At 38.7% G+C, this 17,253-nt stretch overlaps 1 protein-coding gene across 1 annotated transcript in view; it reads left to right on the forward strand.

The window, feature by feature from the left end:
- The window catches only part of LOC122709268 (cytochrome P450 2C9-like), a 34,454-nt gene extending 23,120 nt beyond the window's left edge, over nucleotides 1-11,334 (forward strand). The window contains exons 7-9 of the mRNA XM_043926489.1: nucleotides 5,299-5,486; nucleotides 8,185-8,326; nucleotides 9,052-11,334. Of these exons, the coding sequence (XP_043782424.1) occupies nucleotides 5,299-5,486; nucleotides 8,185-8,326; nucleotides 9,052-9,233 (512 nt within the window). The 3' untranslated portion in view covers nucleotides 9,234-11,334. The remainder of the gene's footprint in view (nucleotides 1-5,298; nucleotides 5,487-8,184; nucleotides 8,327-9,051) is intronic.
- Nucleotides 11,335-17,253: the final 5,919 nt, after the last annotated feature.

Genomic DNA, 17,253 nt, shown 5'->3' on the forward strand with positions numbered 1-17,253 from the left:
TGATCTCCTTTAGGATGGACTGGTTGGATCTCCTTGCAGTCCAAGCGACTCTCATGAGTCTTCTCCAACACCACAGTTCAAAAGCACCAATTCTTTGGCACTCAACTTTCTTCACAGTCCAACTCTCACATCCATACATGACCACTGGAAAAACCATAGCCTTGACTCGGCAGACCTTTATTGGCAAAGTAATGTCTCTGCTTTTTAATATGCTATCTAGGTTGGTCATATCTTTCCTTCCAAGGAGTAAGTGTCTTTTAATATCATGGCTTCAGTCACCATCTGCAGTGATTTTGGAGCCCCAGAAAATAAAGTCTGATGCTGTTTCCACTGTTTCCCCATCTATTCCTGATGAACTGATGGGACCAGATGCCATGTAATTAGTTTTCTGAATGTTGAGCTTTAAGCCAAGTTTTTCCCTCTCCTCTTTCACTTTTATCAAGAGGCTTTTTAGTTCCTCTTCACTTTCTGCCATAAGGGTTGTGTCATCTGCATATCTGAGGTTATTGATATTTCTCCAGCTTGTGCTTGATTCCAGCTTGTGCTTCTTCCAGCCCAACGTTTCTCATGATGTACTCTGCATATAAGTTAAATAAGCAGGGTGACAATATACAGCCTTGACATACTCCTTTTCCTATTTGGAACCAGTGTGTTTGTCCATGTCCAGTTCTAACTGCTGCTTCCTGACCTGCATACAGGTTTCTCAAGAGGTGGGTCAGGTGGTCTGGTATTCCCATCTCTTCCATAATTTTCCACATTTTATTGTGATCCACACAGTCAAAGGCTTTGGCATAGTCAATAAAGCAGAAATATATGTTTTTCTGGAACTCTCTTGCTTTTCTGATGATCCAGTGGGTGTTGGCAATTTGATCTCTGGTTCCTCTGCCTTTTCTAAATCCAGCTTGAACATCTGGAAGTTCTTGGTTCACCTATTGCTGAAGCCTGGCTTGGAGAATTTTGAGCATTACTTTACTAGTGTGTGAGATGAGTGCAGTTGTGCGTTAGTTTGAGCTTTCTTTGGGATTGGAATGAAAACTGACCTTTTCCAGTCCTGTGGCCACTGCTGAGTTTCCCAAATTTGCTGGCACATTGAGTGCAGCACTTTCACAACATCATCTTTCAGGATTTAAAATAGCTCAACTGGAATTCCATCACCTCCACTAGCTTTGTTCATAGTGATGCTTTCTAAGGCCCACTTGACTTCACATTCCAGGATGTCTGGCTCTAGGTGAGTGATCACACCATCGTGATTATCTGGGTCATAAAGATCTTTTTTGTACAGTTCTTCTGTATATTCTTGCCACCTCTTCTTAATATCAGTCTCTGTTTGAGCAGCTTAATGTTTTCAGATTTAACAAAGGATTGGTGTTGGGACATCTTTACATAATACAGGAAGATGACAGACAGGCGTGAAGACACTGTGGAAAGTAACAAAAGTGATAAAGCAACATCTGGATTTCATGGGAGGTCATTGTAGCCCACTATTCTTGCCTGGAAAATCCCATGGACTGAGGATCCTGGTAGGTACAGTCCATGGGGTCGCAAAGGGTCGGACACGACTGTGCGACTTCACTTCACTTCACGTGTAGCAGGCACTCCCAGCATGAATTGGCCTTGGGCTGCATAATGGCTTTATTATGGAAAGGCCACTTTGTTGCCACCTCATTCTGAAAATGCAGTGTTCTAAAGCCAGGGTAGGGAAAATGGAAACTCTCCTTGCTGCTGCTGCTGCTGCTAAGTCACTTCAATCGTGTCCAACTCTGTGTGACCCCATAGATGGCAGCTCACCAGGATCCTCTGTCCCTGGGATTCTCCAGGAAAGAATACTGGAGTGGGTTGCCATTTCCTTCTCTGGAAACTCTCCTTACTGAAGCCTGAATGGAAATCCTAGAAAGTTAGAGAGGTAGCCAGAGATAGCGTCTACTTTCTAGGAAGTGACCTAAAAATTTAGATTCACAAGAAATTGTACTATTCAGGTTTAAGGTGCCTGTAAAAGTATTTTATTAATCCAGAAGTCTGGTTGTGGAGAAACAGTGCTTGCCAAAATAAGAACTTTGGTGGTCTATAATTTTATCCTTTGCAAAGAACATTATATAATACTTACATTTAAAGAGTTATGATTATTCACAGCAATTTAGAAACAATGTCCTGTCATGTGTCAGGATGTCTCTACAATGACTATGAACTATTACAAATGAGAATCAGTTTTCTAAAGTTGGACAAGAGGAGGCCAGGAAACAGCCACGGATAGATCTTTAACAAATTTCTAAAACACAGAGAACATATTGAAGGGTAATAATGAAGTCAGTAGAGAAGATGAAGTTGTATCCTAAATATCAGAAAAGGAAGATATTTCCCTGGAAGCTCGGTTGGTAAAGAACCCACCTGCAAAGCAGGAGACCCTGGTTTGATTTCTTGGTCAGGAATGTTCCCCTGGGGAAGGGATAGGCTCCCCAACCAGTATTCTTGGACTTCCCTGGTAGCTGAGATGATAAAGAATCCATCTCCAATGCGAGAGGCCTGAGTTCGATCCCTGGGTTGGGAAGATCCCCTGGAGGAGGGCATGGCAGCCCACTATAGTATTCTTGCCTGGAGAATCCCCATTGACAGAAGAGCCTGGCAGACTACAGTCCATGGGGTTGCAAAGAGTCGGACACAACTGACTGACTAAGCACAGCACAGAGAAGATTAAGTTGTGTCCTAAATGTCAGAAAAGGAAGATACATAATCAGGAAAAGTTATTTATATCCCTACCATCCTGTAAGTTTCAGCATTTAGAAGTAGCAGGTGTCAAACAGAATAGAGGGAGACAAAGGCTGATAAAAGTAGCTCACCTAGCCACAACTCTTTGACAGCTCCCTAGAGGCTCAGAAAGTAAAGAATCTGACTGCAATGCAGGAGACCCAGGTTCAATCCCTTGGTCAGAAAGATCCCCTGGAGAAGGGAAAGGTAATCCACTCCAGTATTCTTCCCTGGAGAATTCCATAGACAGAGGAACCTGGAAGGCTACAGTCCATGGGATCACAAAGAGTTGGACATGACTGAGAGACTAACACTTTCAGTTTATCAGATCGCTGTGTTCCCCCAATAGGATGAGAGAGGTTTACTCTCTAGAGAAGTAGAATCTAAGAGGCCCTATGCCCAGGACACTGGGCAGAGACAGGAGGAAAGAGTGAGGTCACAGCGTGGAAGAAAGTGTAGGGAAGAATTCACATCTTGAATTCAGACTCAGCCCCTTTCTGCATCTTGCTTCCTGAAATTCAGCAGCAAAAGAAAAACTCCAGAGAGTGAACACTCTGGAGAAAAGACCTCCAAATATTTCCATGTAGATAGATAATTCTCTTAATGTGTCTAGCAGAGTGAATGAAATAAAAACATTCACCCCAAGTTAGAGGGTCGTGAAACTTCAGAACACCAGGATAAAAGAGGAAATTGCAAAAACTTTCAGAGAAATTTAGCAGGTCATAGATAAAGGATTAGAGTCCACAACAGCATCAGAATTCAAGAGCAACTATCAAACTGGGTATTGATTTTATAAAGGGTAATTTCAGACCAGTGTGTTTGACAAAATTTTTACCCACTCTTTCCTTTTTCTCATCCAAATGCCTGAATCATGTCATAGGAAGTCATGGCTCCAGACATCTTGAGAACTCATGAAGGAGAATGAAAGTGTCAGGACTATTGCTAGTTATCAGTCATTTTGAAAATATCCACTTCAAAATGGATTAGATAGATAAAGCAGCTATGAAGAGAGACACCAAGCAAAAGAGAAGTGATTGATGATCTGAGATTTCCTTATAAAAGGAAAATTATTATTTGGAGTTTGGAATATTTATCTCAGTATTTGGAAATAATTCTAGATCAAGATACAGAAATGTATAAGATGAAATAAAAAGACCTATTTAAGTCCAAGAAAATACAAAAAATTAAACCTAATCATAGTTGTCTGATCAGGAAGCTTTGTTTATGTAGTCAGAATGATGATAAAATGAAATTCTAACAGCTGAAAGTTGTGATCTAAATATATTGGGGGAGATGGAGTAACAGGAATTATGTATGTTATGTGTGTTCTGTATGAAGTGGAGATGGAGCTATACTAATAAATTATCATCTCCCATAGGACAATATTCTCTAGAAATAGGTATGTTAAAAATAGAAACAGTGAATTATTATTTAGAAGTATAGCATCAATTTCAGAAGAAACTGCTAGAATACTCAGTGTGGTGGCTTATGGAAATTGGAAGATGAAAAGAGTACCATTGCAAATTGTACAAATACACAAATACACAAAAACATGTGTAATTTAACTTTTCTACCTCTATATTATTTTGTTAAAAATTAACATCTGATTCCTATTTTTCTTTCAGCAAGGACTATAATGTCTTGAGGTTATGTTCTGTTTATATTTTAAAACAGTTCATCATTTGTTTTTATCATGTATGTTTATATAGAGATATGTATAGATGCATTGTAAGCCTAGTTTTTAGGAGACTTACATACATCTATATTACAGTCATTTTCTCTCTATGTCTGGGTGTACTTCTGGGCATGTAACTGATTTTTTTTAAAAAAATTTGTTTATTTATTCATTTAGTTTTGGCTGTGCTGGGTCTTTGTTGTTGCATGTGGACTTTCTCTAGTTTTAGCGACTGGGGCTACTTTCTAGTCGCTGTATTCAGGCTTCTCATTGTGATGGCTTCTCTTGTTGTGGAGCATAGGCTCTAGGGCACACAGGCTTCAGTAGTGACAACACATAGGCTCAGTAATTGCGAGGCTCAGGGTTCAGTTGCCCCGCAGTATATGGAATCTTCCAGACCAGAGATTGAACACGTGCTCCCTGCATTGGCAGGCAGATTCTTATCCACTGCATCACCAAGGAAGTCCTAACTGATGTTTATAATGATGTTGGAACACCTTCATAATGCCTCGTGTATCCCTGAATTCAGTCCTGAATATTCATTGGAAGGACTGATGCTGAAGCTGAAACTCCAATACTTTGGCCACCTGATGTGAAGAACTGACTTATTGGAAAAATCCCTGATGCTGGGAAAGTTTGAAGGCAGGAAGAGAAGGGGACGACAAGGAAGGAGATGGTTGGATGTCATCACCGACTCAATGGATATGAGTTTGAGCAAGCTCTGGGGATTGGTAATGGACAGGGAAGACTGGTGTACTGAGGTCCATGGGGTGCAAAGAGTCAGACATGGCTGAGCAACTGAACTGGACTGATCCTTGAATTGGTATGCAAATATGATATGCGTTTTTCTTTTTTGCATTAGTCATACTATCTCTTATCAGCTAAGGTCCAGGAAGAGATTGACCACGTGATTGGAAGACACCGGAGCCCCTGCATGCAGGACAGAAGCCACATGCCCTACACGGATGCTGTGGTCCATGAGATTCAGAGATACATTGATCTGATCCCTTCTAGTCTACCCCATATGGTGACCCATGACGTTGAATTCAGAAACTATATCATCCCCAAGGTTAGATTGATTTCTCTTACAGTGACTTCAGTGGTCTTGATATTCCCATTTCACGGTATGGGTGCAATCCTTAATGAGCACAGATGAGAGAAGCACAAAAATCATATGTGTAGCAATTCAATGGTTTGTGTATCGTTTCCAGGTTAGTTTAGAAAGCTTTATAACAGATTTTGACAGGTAGCAGTGTAAGTCTCCCAAATTTGTTCTGCTTTGTTAATATTGTTTTTCTGATCTTAGCTTTTTACTTTTCCGAACAATGTTAGTACTAGTTTGTCAATTAACCAAAGCTCTCTGCTGGGATTTTTATCAGTGTTATATTTGATATATTTAGAAAAGTTTAACATCATGACTCATTTTATCTTTGCATTAATAAATATGGTATATACTTCCAGTTTTGTGGGGTTTATAGTTCTCTCAAAAATTTTTGGTGTACTGATTGGCTTGCAAATCTTTTGTTGTTTTTTCCCCGCTAGATGCTTAATATTATTCTTGCTTTTATAAAATTTTTGGCCTTTTCTATTTCTTTTATCTGGAATATGGGAATATAATCAGCTTTTATCATTTGATGATTTTAATGGTAGGAAACTTGCTAATTTTAAAATAATTACTAATAATCTTTCTCTAAATTAATGGCAATATCTATACATTGCCCTGTAATCTGGGTTAATATCCATGTTTCATCTTTGTTTAATTTCTGATCTATAGGAGAGTGGAGGTTAACCTCTCACTACTGAGCATGTTTTATGTACATTTTGGTAGATTTTAAAAATTAGATTAGGAAAATTTACCCTCTTTATTTTTTATGATTTGTAGGTTATAATTGCTATACAATTTTTTCATATTGATTTCTGCAACTATTGCTATGATTGTATGGCCTCAAGTTCCCACTAAATATATATATTATAAGTATACACACAGCTGAATTCGGTTTGCTACATTTTGTTCAGAACTTCTCTGTTTAGAGTAAAGAATTTTGGTCTACTATATTTCTTCCTCAAAATTTTCTTGTCATATTTCTGATAGTAAGATAATGTTGTCCTTATAAAGTGAGATGAGAAATATTCCCTAATGTGGGCATATTTTATAAGTCTTCCCCTCTTCTACTTGTGGTCACCTAGCTGTGCCTTTGATGTGCCTAATAACATTTTGTTGAGTATCGATTGTTATAAATGAGAAAATGCTGAGTTTTAGGCAATGTTTATATTCTTCCACAAAATGTTCATCCTTCTCCTAGTGGATATTTGGAATGATATAACACCTCCCTTTTAAGTAAAATGTGGGCATTGACACAAACTAAAATTATTAATAACTTTAGATGTTAAAGCAGTGGAAGCATGAGTCTTAACCATTGGGCCACCAGGGAGGTCCCCCAGTCTGTACTTCAAAATTTCCCACTTTTACTGGAATATCCTTTATAGTCTTTTTTTCCCCTTTTCAACTCAATATCCAACCAAAGAACAAGCATGAAATCTGGCTATCTTTACTTTTTAATCTTCCATTACGAGTTCTCTTTGCCCTCTTTGTTTTCCTTCAGTGCATTTCACTTTGTGAAGTGTCCAGGCCAATACTCATGTAAAACATTCTTCAAACTGGTTCTCTAGAAATTAGATCCCAGCTATGATTGGGCAAGAGAACTACATAGGTGCTTTGTGTTTCCCACTGAAATTAGTTGGGAAGGTGGGAGGCCACATCATGTCACTTACCTCGTTATTGGTTATGCACTGTTGTTCACATAATAAAATAGTATCTGTCAGGTTTCTCCATGGCCTAAGTTCTGGCTTTATATTTACACTTAATAAAAATCTATGGCACATATTGGTGGTGGTGGTTTAGTCACTAAGTCATATCTGACTCTTGCGACCCCATGGACTGTAGCCTGCCAGGCTCCTCTGTGAGATTTTCCAAGCAAGATTACTGGAGTGGATTGCCATTTCCTTCTTCAGGGGATCTTCCTGACCCAGGAATTGAACCTGGGTCTCCTGCACTGCAGGCAGATTCTTTACCAGTTGAGCTATGAATTTGGTAAATTTCATGCTTAACATTCACCCTACAGTTTTAGCATTAATAGGTAAATGTTGCTTAAGTCAGTGACCCTAAGATGAATTGTCATAAAATGATTTTTCTATTTTTTCATCCTTTCTTTGCTTTTAAGCTAGCATCCATCTCTAATGAACCCTGCCATATACTTTAAGAAACAATTCACATGGCAATGATAAATACTAGGAGTTGTTATTATATTATTGTTATTATCACAGAAGTTATTATTAATTAGATGAGAAATCTCTTTATAAAAGCCTTGTGAACAGATAATCCAGACATCATAAGCTCTAACAGAGTCTCCCCATTTTAAACCATAATCCACATATTAGGTGAGTGAAAACCAAAGTAGAAATAAAGCAGCTGATGGGGACAGACACCAGTATGATAAGCAGAAAGGATTCATAAGGTCTAACACCCTAGGATCCATGGACTCACTACTTCAAATGCCACTGAAGTCCACATTAGCAATATCACTGTCACTGGCCTTAAGCTTATTCCTTGTTTATTACTTCTTTGTCTGGCTCAAAATGCCATTGTCTTTCTTTGGACCTAGGATTCCTCACCTGTAGGTCATAAGATTGGAATAAATAATTTATAACATTTCTTCCAGCTCCATGACTTCTTTATAATTCAGTTTATCTTCATCTTTTCCTCCCAGGGCACAGAAGTATTAGTATCTCTGACTTCTGTGCTGTATGACGACAAAGTATTTCCTAACCCAGGAGTGTTTGACCCTGGCCACTTCCTGGATGAGAATGGTAACTTTAAAAAGAGTGATTACTTCATGCCTTTCTCAGCAGGTAACAAAATTTTTTCCTTCGTTACTTCAAAGGATAAGATGCTTTGGGGAGGGATTAATTGGAACTTCTTATAAAATTCCCACTCAGGGGCTGATTGAACTGCTCTTTTCCTATACTCATTTGTAGCAATTGCAATGCCCATACACTTTCCCTCCTTATGATATATGCTCTTTATTGGACTAAGTCACCAAAGCTTTGGAAAGATGACCCAATTCTTTCAAATTCAGAAATAAAATTTGAGCTAGGTGCTGAAAATATAAGAGAAGTGCACCTTAACCAGAAGGAACCATGTGTTGTATAACTTGAAACTTCAAGATGTGTTGAAGATTGGTGAAGACGTAGTTAGAGCAGAGAATAGAGGCTGTGAGGAGTAGAAATAAAGATGATGGGGACATCAGACTAAGAACATAAAATATAATGTACTGTGTGTTTCCAAGAGAAGGAAAAGATTTATGAAAACAAGAAATATCAAACTGCATGAGAATAGTTAATGAAGTACTTGGCATAGTGCCAAAGCTCATTGAAAATTTGTGTAAATAAGGATAGCCATTAAGATATGAAATTATGTGGACAGCATGTGTATCCAGCCTATGTCTGTCTATCTAACTGTTGTGGCTTACATTTATCCATTCAACCATTCATCAGTGGTTACTGTATAGTCTGTTTCTGACAGCCAGAAACACAGTGTTCAAGGAGTATGTACTCTCTGTGTTTGTTATTTTCAGGAAAACGGATTTGTGCAGGAGAGAGCCTGGCCCGCATGGAGGTGTTTTTATTCCTGACAGCGATTTTACAAAAATTTACTTTGAAATCTGTGGTTGACCCAAAGGACATCGACACCACCCCAATTGCCAATGGGTTCGCTTCTGTGCCACCTCCTTACAAGCTCTGCTTCATTCCTCTGTAAGAAGGTGTCTCCTATGATGTTGTCTTCAACTCCTTCTCATCTGGGGCACTGGTCACTTCCTTCCTCTTCATCTTCTGCCTAGGAATGCCTTCTCAACCTCTTTTCTTGTTATGGTGTAGTTTCACTGCAGAAATGTACCTGCTATTCTCCATGTCCTGTAACATTTTTATTGGCCATCACATATGCTAATGCTTTATCTATTATTGAGTAGCACTATGTAGTCAATACAAAATAGAACAAGATGATTAGCATATGGCAATGGAGAGTCATTATTCCAGTGCATGTTCCTAATAAAAGGTGTAATTTGATGAGCCAGTTCTCAGAGTTTCCTTATGGTGTGCATAATACAAGTAAGAAAGGAAGGAAAGTAATCCAAAGAAGTCATGTTGGTCTCATAGTGATCAGCACAGAGGACTAGGGAGATTAAGCAGGAAAGTTCTCTTGGCTGCATGTCACCTAGAGTTACTTGAGGTTTGCATTTGAAACTGAAAGAGATTGTGTTCAGGTGTGCCTCAATAGGAAAATATGATAGTGATAGTAAGGAATTAAAGGAATTAAATCCAAAGTAAGCCACAGAAAACTACAAATGAAAATTAGAGCAGAAATCAGTGAAATTGCAAACAAGGAATCAAGATAAAAGTCAATGAGACCAAAGCTAATTCTTTGAAAGGTTGAATAGAATTGATAAACCCATAAGTAACCTATTCCCCACTCCGAGAGAGAAGACACACATTATTAATAATCATTGCTAAAAGAGGGACCATAACTTTAAGTCCCAGAGCACTATAAGGATAATAAGGGACTATTATGAAGCTGTATGCCCACCAGTTTGAGAAGTTCAATGACATAGTTAATTTCACACACAATCTTTCAAAATTCACACACGAAAGAGTAACATCAGTAACATGGCACAATAGGAAGACTTGAATGTTTCTTCTCCTAATGGACACATTAATTCACAGAAACACATGAATATATTCTCTTTATAAAAATCCAAAAACTACTTGAAAGACTTCTGTACCCTTAGTGAATGTGAACCTAGCCATGTCAAAGCCAGAAAGAGAAGCAGATCCTCTCTCACTACAACTACCAAGCCCAGCAATGTGCCATATAACTGGGCAGGAATCCCCCTCCCAGCTCTCAGCTTCCCCTTGAGGAGCAAAGGAGTTGCCATGCACATCTGGCATTCCAACTTCTCACAGCTGTGGGGGAGCTTCATGAGGAACTGGCCTCTGTGTTACTTTTCTTGGAGCATTGAAAGGACTCAGCAAGCTGAAGACACCTGGGAGTTTCAAGAACATAAGAAGCAGGCTGGACTAGCACACTAGCACACAGATTTGAGAGACCTCCAGAATCTCTGGCTGAGCTGATTGGTGAAGTTCTTCTTCTCCATGTGACTAGTCAGTGAAGACTGAAACTAGCTTTTGTCTAATGTGCAAACAGTAATGGAGAGAGTCAAGGAAAATGTAGAAACAGGAGATGTCTGATTGACCTGAAACATCATTCAAAATTAGTCATGAAGTCGATCACTGGGGTCTGGAGAACAGTAAAGAAATGAAGTAGGAATTTCAACAACAGGGCAGAAAATTCAAAGGTATGAAACAGAAATCATAGAGCTGAAGAGTACTTTTTGTATTTAAAGAAAATCATTAGTGGATGTAACAATAGGCTAGATCAGGCAGAACAAAAGATCAGCAAACCTGAAGATAAGTCATTGGAAATTATTCAATTGAGGGCAAAAAGAAAAAAGAAGGAAAAAGAAAAGGAGTTTAAGGGACTTATAGAACACTATCAAGTAGATCAATACATGCAGTCAAGGAGTCATAGACAGAGAAGAGAGAAAGAGAAAGGACCAGAAAACTTATTATTCCAGAAAACTTATTGAAATTAACAATGGCAGAAAACTTTCCACATCTGGGAGAGGAAGTGCACATAGAAGGAAGGAGGTACCAAGTAGGACACCCCTTACTCAGGGAATAAAGTGGTTACTCCAAGAAAGTGATAGCTTTTTTTTTTCCCAGAGATTTTTCTTTCTTTTTTTTTTTTTTTTCATTTAATTTTATTAGTTGGAGGCTAACTACTTCACAATATTGTAATGGTTTTTGTCATACATTGACATGAATCAGCCATGGATTTACATGTATTCCTCATCCCGATCCCCCCTCCCACCTCCCTCTCCACCCGATCCCTCTGGGTCTTCCCAGTGCACCAGGCCCAAGCTCTTGTCTTATGCATCCAGCCTGAGCTGGTGATCTTTTTCACCCTAGATAATATACATGTTTCGATGCTGTTCTCTTTAAACATCCCACCCTCGCCTTCTCCCACAGAGTCCAAAAGTCTGTTCTGTACATCTGTGTTTCTTTTTCTGTTTTGCATATAGGGTTATTGTTACCATCTTTTTAAATTCCATATATATGCATTAGTATACTGTATTGATGTTTATCTTTCTGGCTTACTTCACTCTGTATAATGGGCTCCAGTTTCATCCATCTCATTAGAACTGATTCAAATGAATTCTTTTTAATGGCTGAGTAATATTCCATGGTGTATATGTGCCACAGCTTCCTTATCCATTCATCTGCTGATGGGCATCTAGGTTGCTTCCATGTCCTGGCTATTATAAACAGTGCTGTGATGAACATTGGGGTGCATGTGTCTCCTTCAGATCTGGTTTCCTCAATGTGTATGCTCAGGAGTGGTGTTGCTGTGTCATATGGCAGTTCTAATTCCAGTTTTTTAAGGAATCTCCACACTGTTCTCCATAGCGGCTCTACTAGTTTGCATTCCCACCAACAGTGTAAGAGGGTTCCCTTTTCTCCACACCCTCTCCAGCATTCATTGCTTGTAGACTTTTGGATAGCAGCCATCCTGACTGGTGTGTAATGATACCTCATTGTGGCTTTGATTTGCATTTCTCTGATAATGAGTGATGTTGAGCATCTTTTCATGTGTTTGTTAGCCATCTGTATGTCTTCTTTGGAGAAATGTCTGTTTAGTTCTTTGGCCCATTTTTTGATTGGGTCATTTATTTTTCTGGAATTGAGCTGCAGGAGTTGCTTGTACATTTTTGAGATTAATGCTTTGTCTGTTGCTTCGTTTGCTATTATTTTCTCCCATTCTGAGGGCTGTCTTTTCACTTTGTGTGTAGTTTCCTTTGTTGTGCAAAAGCTTTTAAGTTTCATTCGTTCCCATTTGTTTATTTGTGCTTTTGTTTCCAATATTCTGGGAGGTGGGTCATAGAGGATCCTGCTGTGATTCATGTCGGAGAGTGTTTTGCCTATGTTCTCCTCTAGGAGTTTTATAGTTTCTGGTCTTACATTTAGATCTTTAATCCGTTTTGAGTTTATTCTTGTGTATGGTGTTAGAAAGTGTTCTAGTTTCATTCTTTTACAAGTGGTTGACCAGTTTTCCCAGCACCACTTGTTAAAAAGGTTGTCTTTTTCCATTGGATATCCTTGCCTCCTTTGTCAAAGATAAGGTGTCCATAGGTTCGTGGATTTATCTCTGGGCTTTCTATTCTATTCCATTGATCTATATTTCTGTCTTTGTGCCAATACCATACTGTCTTGATGACTGTGGCTTTGTAGTGGAGTCTGAAGTCAGGCAGGTTGATTCCTCCAGTTCCATTCTTCTTTCTCAAGATTACTTTGGCTATTCGAGGTTTTTTGTATTTCCATGCAAATTGTGAAATTATTTGTTCTAGTTCTGTGAAAACTACCGTTGGTAGCTTGATAGGGATTGCATTGAATCTATAGATTGCTTTGGGTAGTATAGCCATTTTGACAGTATTGATTCTTCTAATCCACGAACACGGTATATTTCTCCATCTGTTTGTGTCCTCTTTGATTTCTTTCATCAGTGTTTTGGTTTTTTTTTCTTTTTCTTTTCTTTTTTTGGTTTTTTTTAGTTGGAGGCTAATTATTTCACAACATTTCAGTGGGTTTTGTCATACATTGACATGAATCAGCCATGGAGTTACATGTATTCCCCATCCCTATCTCCCCTCCCACCTCCCTCTCCACCCGATTCCTCTGGGTCTTCCCAGTGCACCAGGCCCGAGCACTTGTCTCATGCATCCAGCCTGGGCTGGTGATCTGTTTCACCGTAGATAGTATACATGCTGTTCTTTCGAAACATCACACCCTCACCATCTCCCACAGAGTTCAAAAGTCTGTTCTGTACTTCTGTGTCTCTTTTTCTGTTTTGCATATAGGGTTATCATTACCATCTTTCTAAATTCCATATATATGTGTTAGTATGCTGTAATGTTCTTTATCTTTCTGGCTTACTTCACTCTGTATAAGGGGCTCCAGTTTCATCCATCTCATTAGAACTGATTCAAATGAATTCTTTTTAATGGCTGAGTAATAGTCCATGGTGTAAATGTACCACAGCTTCCTTATCCATTCATCTGCTGATGGGCATCGAGGTTGCTTCCATGTCCTGGCTATGATAAACAGTGCTGCGATGAATATTGGGGTGCACGTGTCTCTTTCAGATCTGATTTCCTCAGTGTGTATGCCCAGAAGTGGGATTGCTGGGTCATATGGCAGTTCTATTTCCAGCTTTTAAAGGAATCTCCACACTGTTTTCCATAGTGGCTGTACCAGTCTGCATTCCCACCAACAATGTAAGAGGGTTCCCTTTTCTCCACACCCTCTCCAGCATTCATTGCTTGTAGACTTTTGGATAGCAGCCATCCTGACTGGTGTGTAATGGTACCTCATTGAGGTTTTTATTTGCATTTCTCTGATGATGAATGATGTTGAGCATCTTTTCATGTGTTTGTTAGCCATCTGTATGTCTTCTTTGGAGAAATGTCTGTTTAGTTCTTTGGCCCATTTTTTGATTGGGTCATTTATTTCTCTGGAACTGAGCTGCAGGAGTTGCTTGTATATTTCTGAGATTAATGCTTTGTCTGTTGCTTCATTTGCTATTATTTTCTCCCAATCTGAGGGCTGCCTTTTCACCTTGCTTATAGCTTCCTTTGTTGTGCAAAAGCTTTTAAGTTTCATTCGTTCCCATTTGTTTATTTGTGCTTTTGTTTCCAATATTCTGGGAGGTGGGTCATAGAGGATCCTGCTGTGATTCATGTCGGAGAGTGTTTTGCCTATGTTCTCCTCTAGGAGTTTTATAGTTTCTGGTCTTACATTTAGATCTTTAATCCGTTTTGAGTTTATTCTTGTGTATGGTGTTAGAAAGTGTTCTAGTTTCATTCTTTTACAAGTGGTTGACCAGTTTTCCCAGCACCACTTGTTAAAAAGGTTGTCTTTTTCCATTGGATATCCTTGCCTCCTTTGTCAAAGATAAGGTGTCCATAGGTTCGTGGATTTATCTCTGGGCTTTCTATTCTATTCCATTGATCTATATTTCTGTCTTTGTGCCAATACCATACTGTCTTGATGACTGTGGCTTTGTAGTGGAGTCTGAAGTCAGGCAGGTTGATTCCTCCAGTTCCATTCTTCTTTCTCAAGATTACTTTGGCTATTCGAGGTTTTTTGTATTTCCATGCAAATTGTGAAATTATTTGTTCTAGTTCTGTGAAAACTACCATTGGTAGCTTGATAGGGATTGCATTGAATCTATAGATTGCTTTGGGTAGTATAGCCATTTTGACAGTATTGATTCTTCTAATCCACGAACACGGTATATTTCTCCATCTGTTTGTGTCCTCTTTGATTTCTTTCATCGTTGTTTTATAGTTTTCAATGTATAGTTCTTTTGTTTCTTTAGGTAAATATACTCGTAATTATTTTATTCTTTTTTTTTTCAATGGTGAATGATATTGTTTCCTTAATTTCTCTTTCTGTTTTCTCATTGTTAATGTATAGGAATGCAAGGGATTTCTGTGTGTTAATTTTATATCCTGCAAATTTACTATATTCATTGATTAGTTCTAGTAATTTTCTGGTAGATTCTTTTGGGTTTTCTATGTAGAGGATCATATCAAGTGATAGCTTTTTTATTCAAAAGAAGCTGGTCTGATTCTATTAGACTTAGAGACATGTGAGTTAGACAGGAAATTAGTGCTTTGGCTTGTCCTGGTTAAAATGTTCCCTGAGACATGCATTCACTTAATTTTCTTTTCATTTATTTTTATTAGTTGGAGGCTAATTACTTTATAATGTTGTAGTGGTTTTTGCCATACATTGACATGAATCAGCCATGGATTTACACGTGTTCCCCATCCCGATCCCCCCTCCCATCTCCCTCTCCATCCCATCCCTCTGGGTCTTCCCAGTGCACCAGCCCTGAGCACTTGTCTCATGCATCCAACCTGGGCTGGTGCTCTGTTTCACCCTTGATAGTATACTTGTTTCAATGTTATTCTCTCAGAACATCCCACCCTCGCCTTCTCCCACAGAGTCTCAAAGTCTGTTCTGTACATCTGTGTCTCTCTTTCTGTTTTGCATATAGGGTTATTGTTACCATCTTTTTAAATTCCATATATATGCATTAGTATACTGTATTGGTCTTTATCTTTCTGGCTTACTTCACTCTGTATAATGGGCTCCAGTTTCATCCATCTCATTAGAACTGATTCAAATGAATTCTTTTTAATGGCTGAGTAATATTCCATTGTGTATCTGTACAATAGCTTCCTTATCCATTCATCTGCTGATGGGCATCTAGGTTGCTTCCATGTCCTGGCTATTATAAACAGTGCTGTGATGAACATTGGGGTGCATGTGTCTCTTTCAGGTCTGGTTTCCTCAGTGTGTATGCTGAGGAGTGGGGTTGCTGAGTCATATGGCAGTTCTATTTCCAGTTTTTAAAGGAATCTCCACACTGTTCTCCATAGCGGCTCTACTAGTTTGCATTCCCACCAACAGTGTAAGAGGGTTCCCTTTTCTCCACACCCTCTCCAGCATTCATTGCTTGTAGACTTTTGGATAGCAGCCATCCTGACTGGCATGTAATGGTACCTCATTGACGTTTTGATTTGCATTTCTCTGATAATGAGTGATGTTGAGCATCTTTTCATGTGTTTGTTAGCCATCTGTATGTCTTCTTTGGAGAAGTGTCTGTTTAGTTCTTTGGCCCACTTTATTATTGGGTCATTTATTTTTCTGGAATTGAGCTGCAGGAGTTGCTTGTATATTTTTGAGATTAATGCTTTGTCTGTTGCTTCGTTTGCTATTATTTTCTCCCATTCTGAAGGCTGTCTTTTCACTTTGTGTGTAGTTTCCTTTGTTGTGCAAAAGCTTTTAAGTTTAATTATGTTCACTTAAGTGAACTTTATGGGTTCACTGAAATTCTAAAGGTTACAGAAGCAAGTTTTTCTGACTACAGTTTAATAAGCTGGCACTGTAACTATTAACTGTATTAATATGTATTTTGAAAGTCATTGATTAGTGTGAATCATGGAATATTGAACAATAGTGCCATATAAAGGAATTATAAAAATCAAACAATGCCCATAGTCAGCATAATGAAGGAATTAATAAAAATCACAGTGGAAATAAGGTAAACAGAGACTAAAAGAATGATAGAAAAGACCAACAAAACCAAGAATTGGGTTTTTTGATAAGGAAAAGAAAATTTGGTAAAATTTTAGCCAGACTCATTAGGGAAATTAACAGTGGAACATATAAAATTAGAAATCATTGAGCAGTTACAACCAATATCACAAAAATACAAAGAATCATCAGAGAATACTACCAACAGTTATTTGCCAACAAGCTGGACAACCTAGAAGAAATGGATACATTCCTAAAAACATATAATCTTCCAGGACTAAATCAAGAAGAAATAGATAATCAAAACAGATGAATTACTAGTATTGAAATTGAATAAGTAATAATAAAAAAATATGCCTACAAACAACTGCTCAGGACTGGATGGCTTCACAGGGGATTTTACCAAACATTTAAAAAATAGTTGATAGGGGTGGACTACCTCGAGTTCTGCGCCCGGGAGCCTGGCACTCCCGCTCCTGCGCCCTCCACGCCCGAGGCTGCCGTGCTGCGCCACGTGGCCGTCCGTGTCCAGGAAGCAAATCGAAACGTCTTGCTCCTTT

The sequence above is a fragment of the Cervus elaphus genome, chromosome 15 (assembly GCF_910594005.1).
Source record: "Cervus elaphus chromosome 15, mCerEla1.1, whole genome shotgun sequence".
Taxonomy (NCBI): domain Eukaryota; kingdom Metazoa; phylum Chordata; class Mammalia; order Artiodactyla; family Cervidae; genus Cervus; species Cervus elaphus.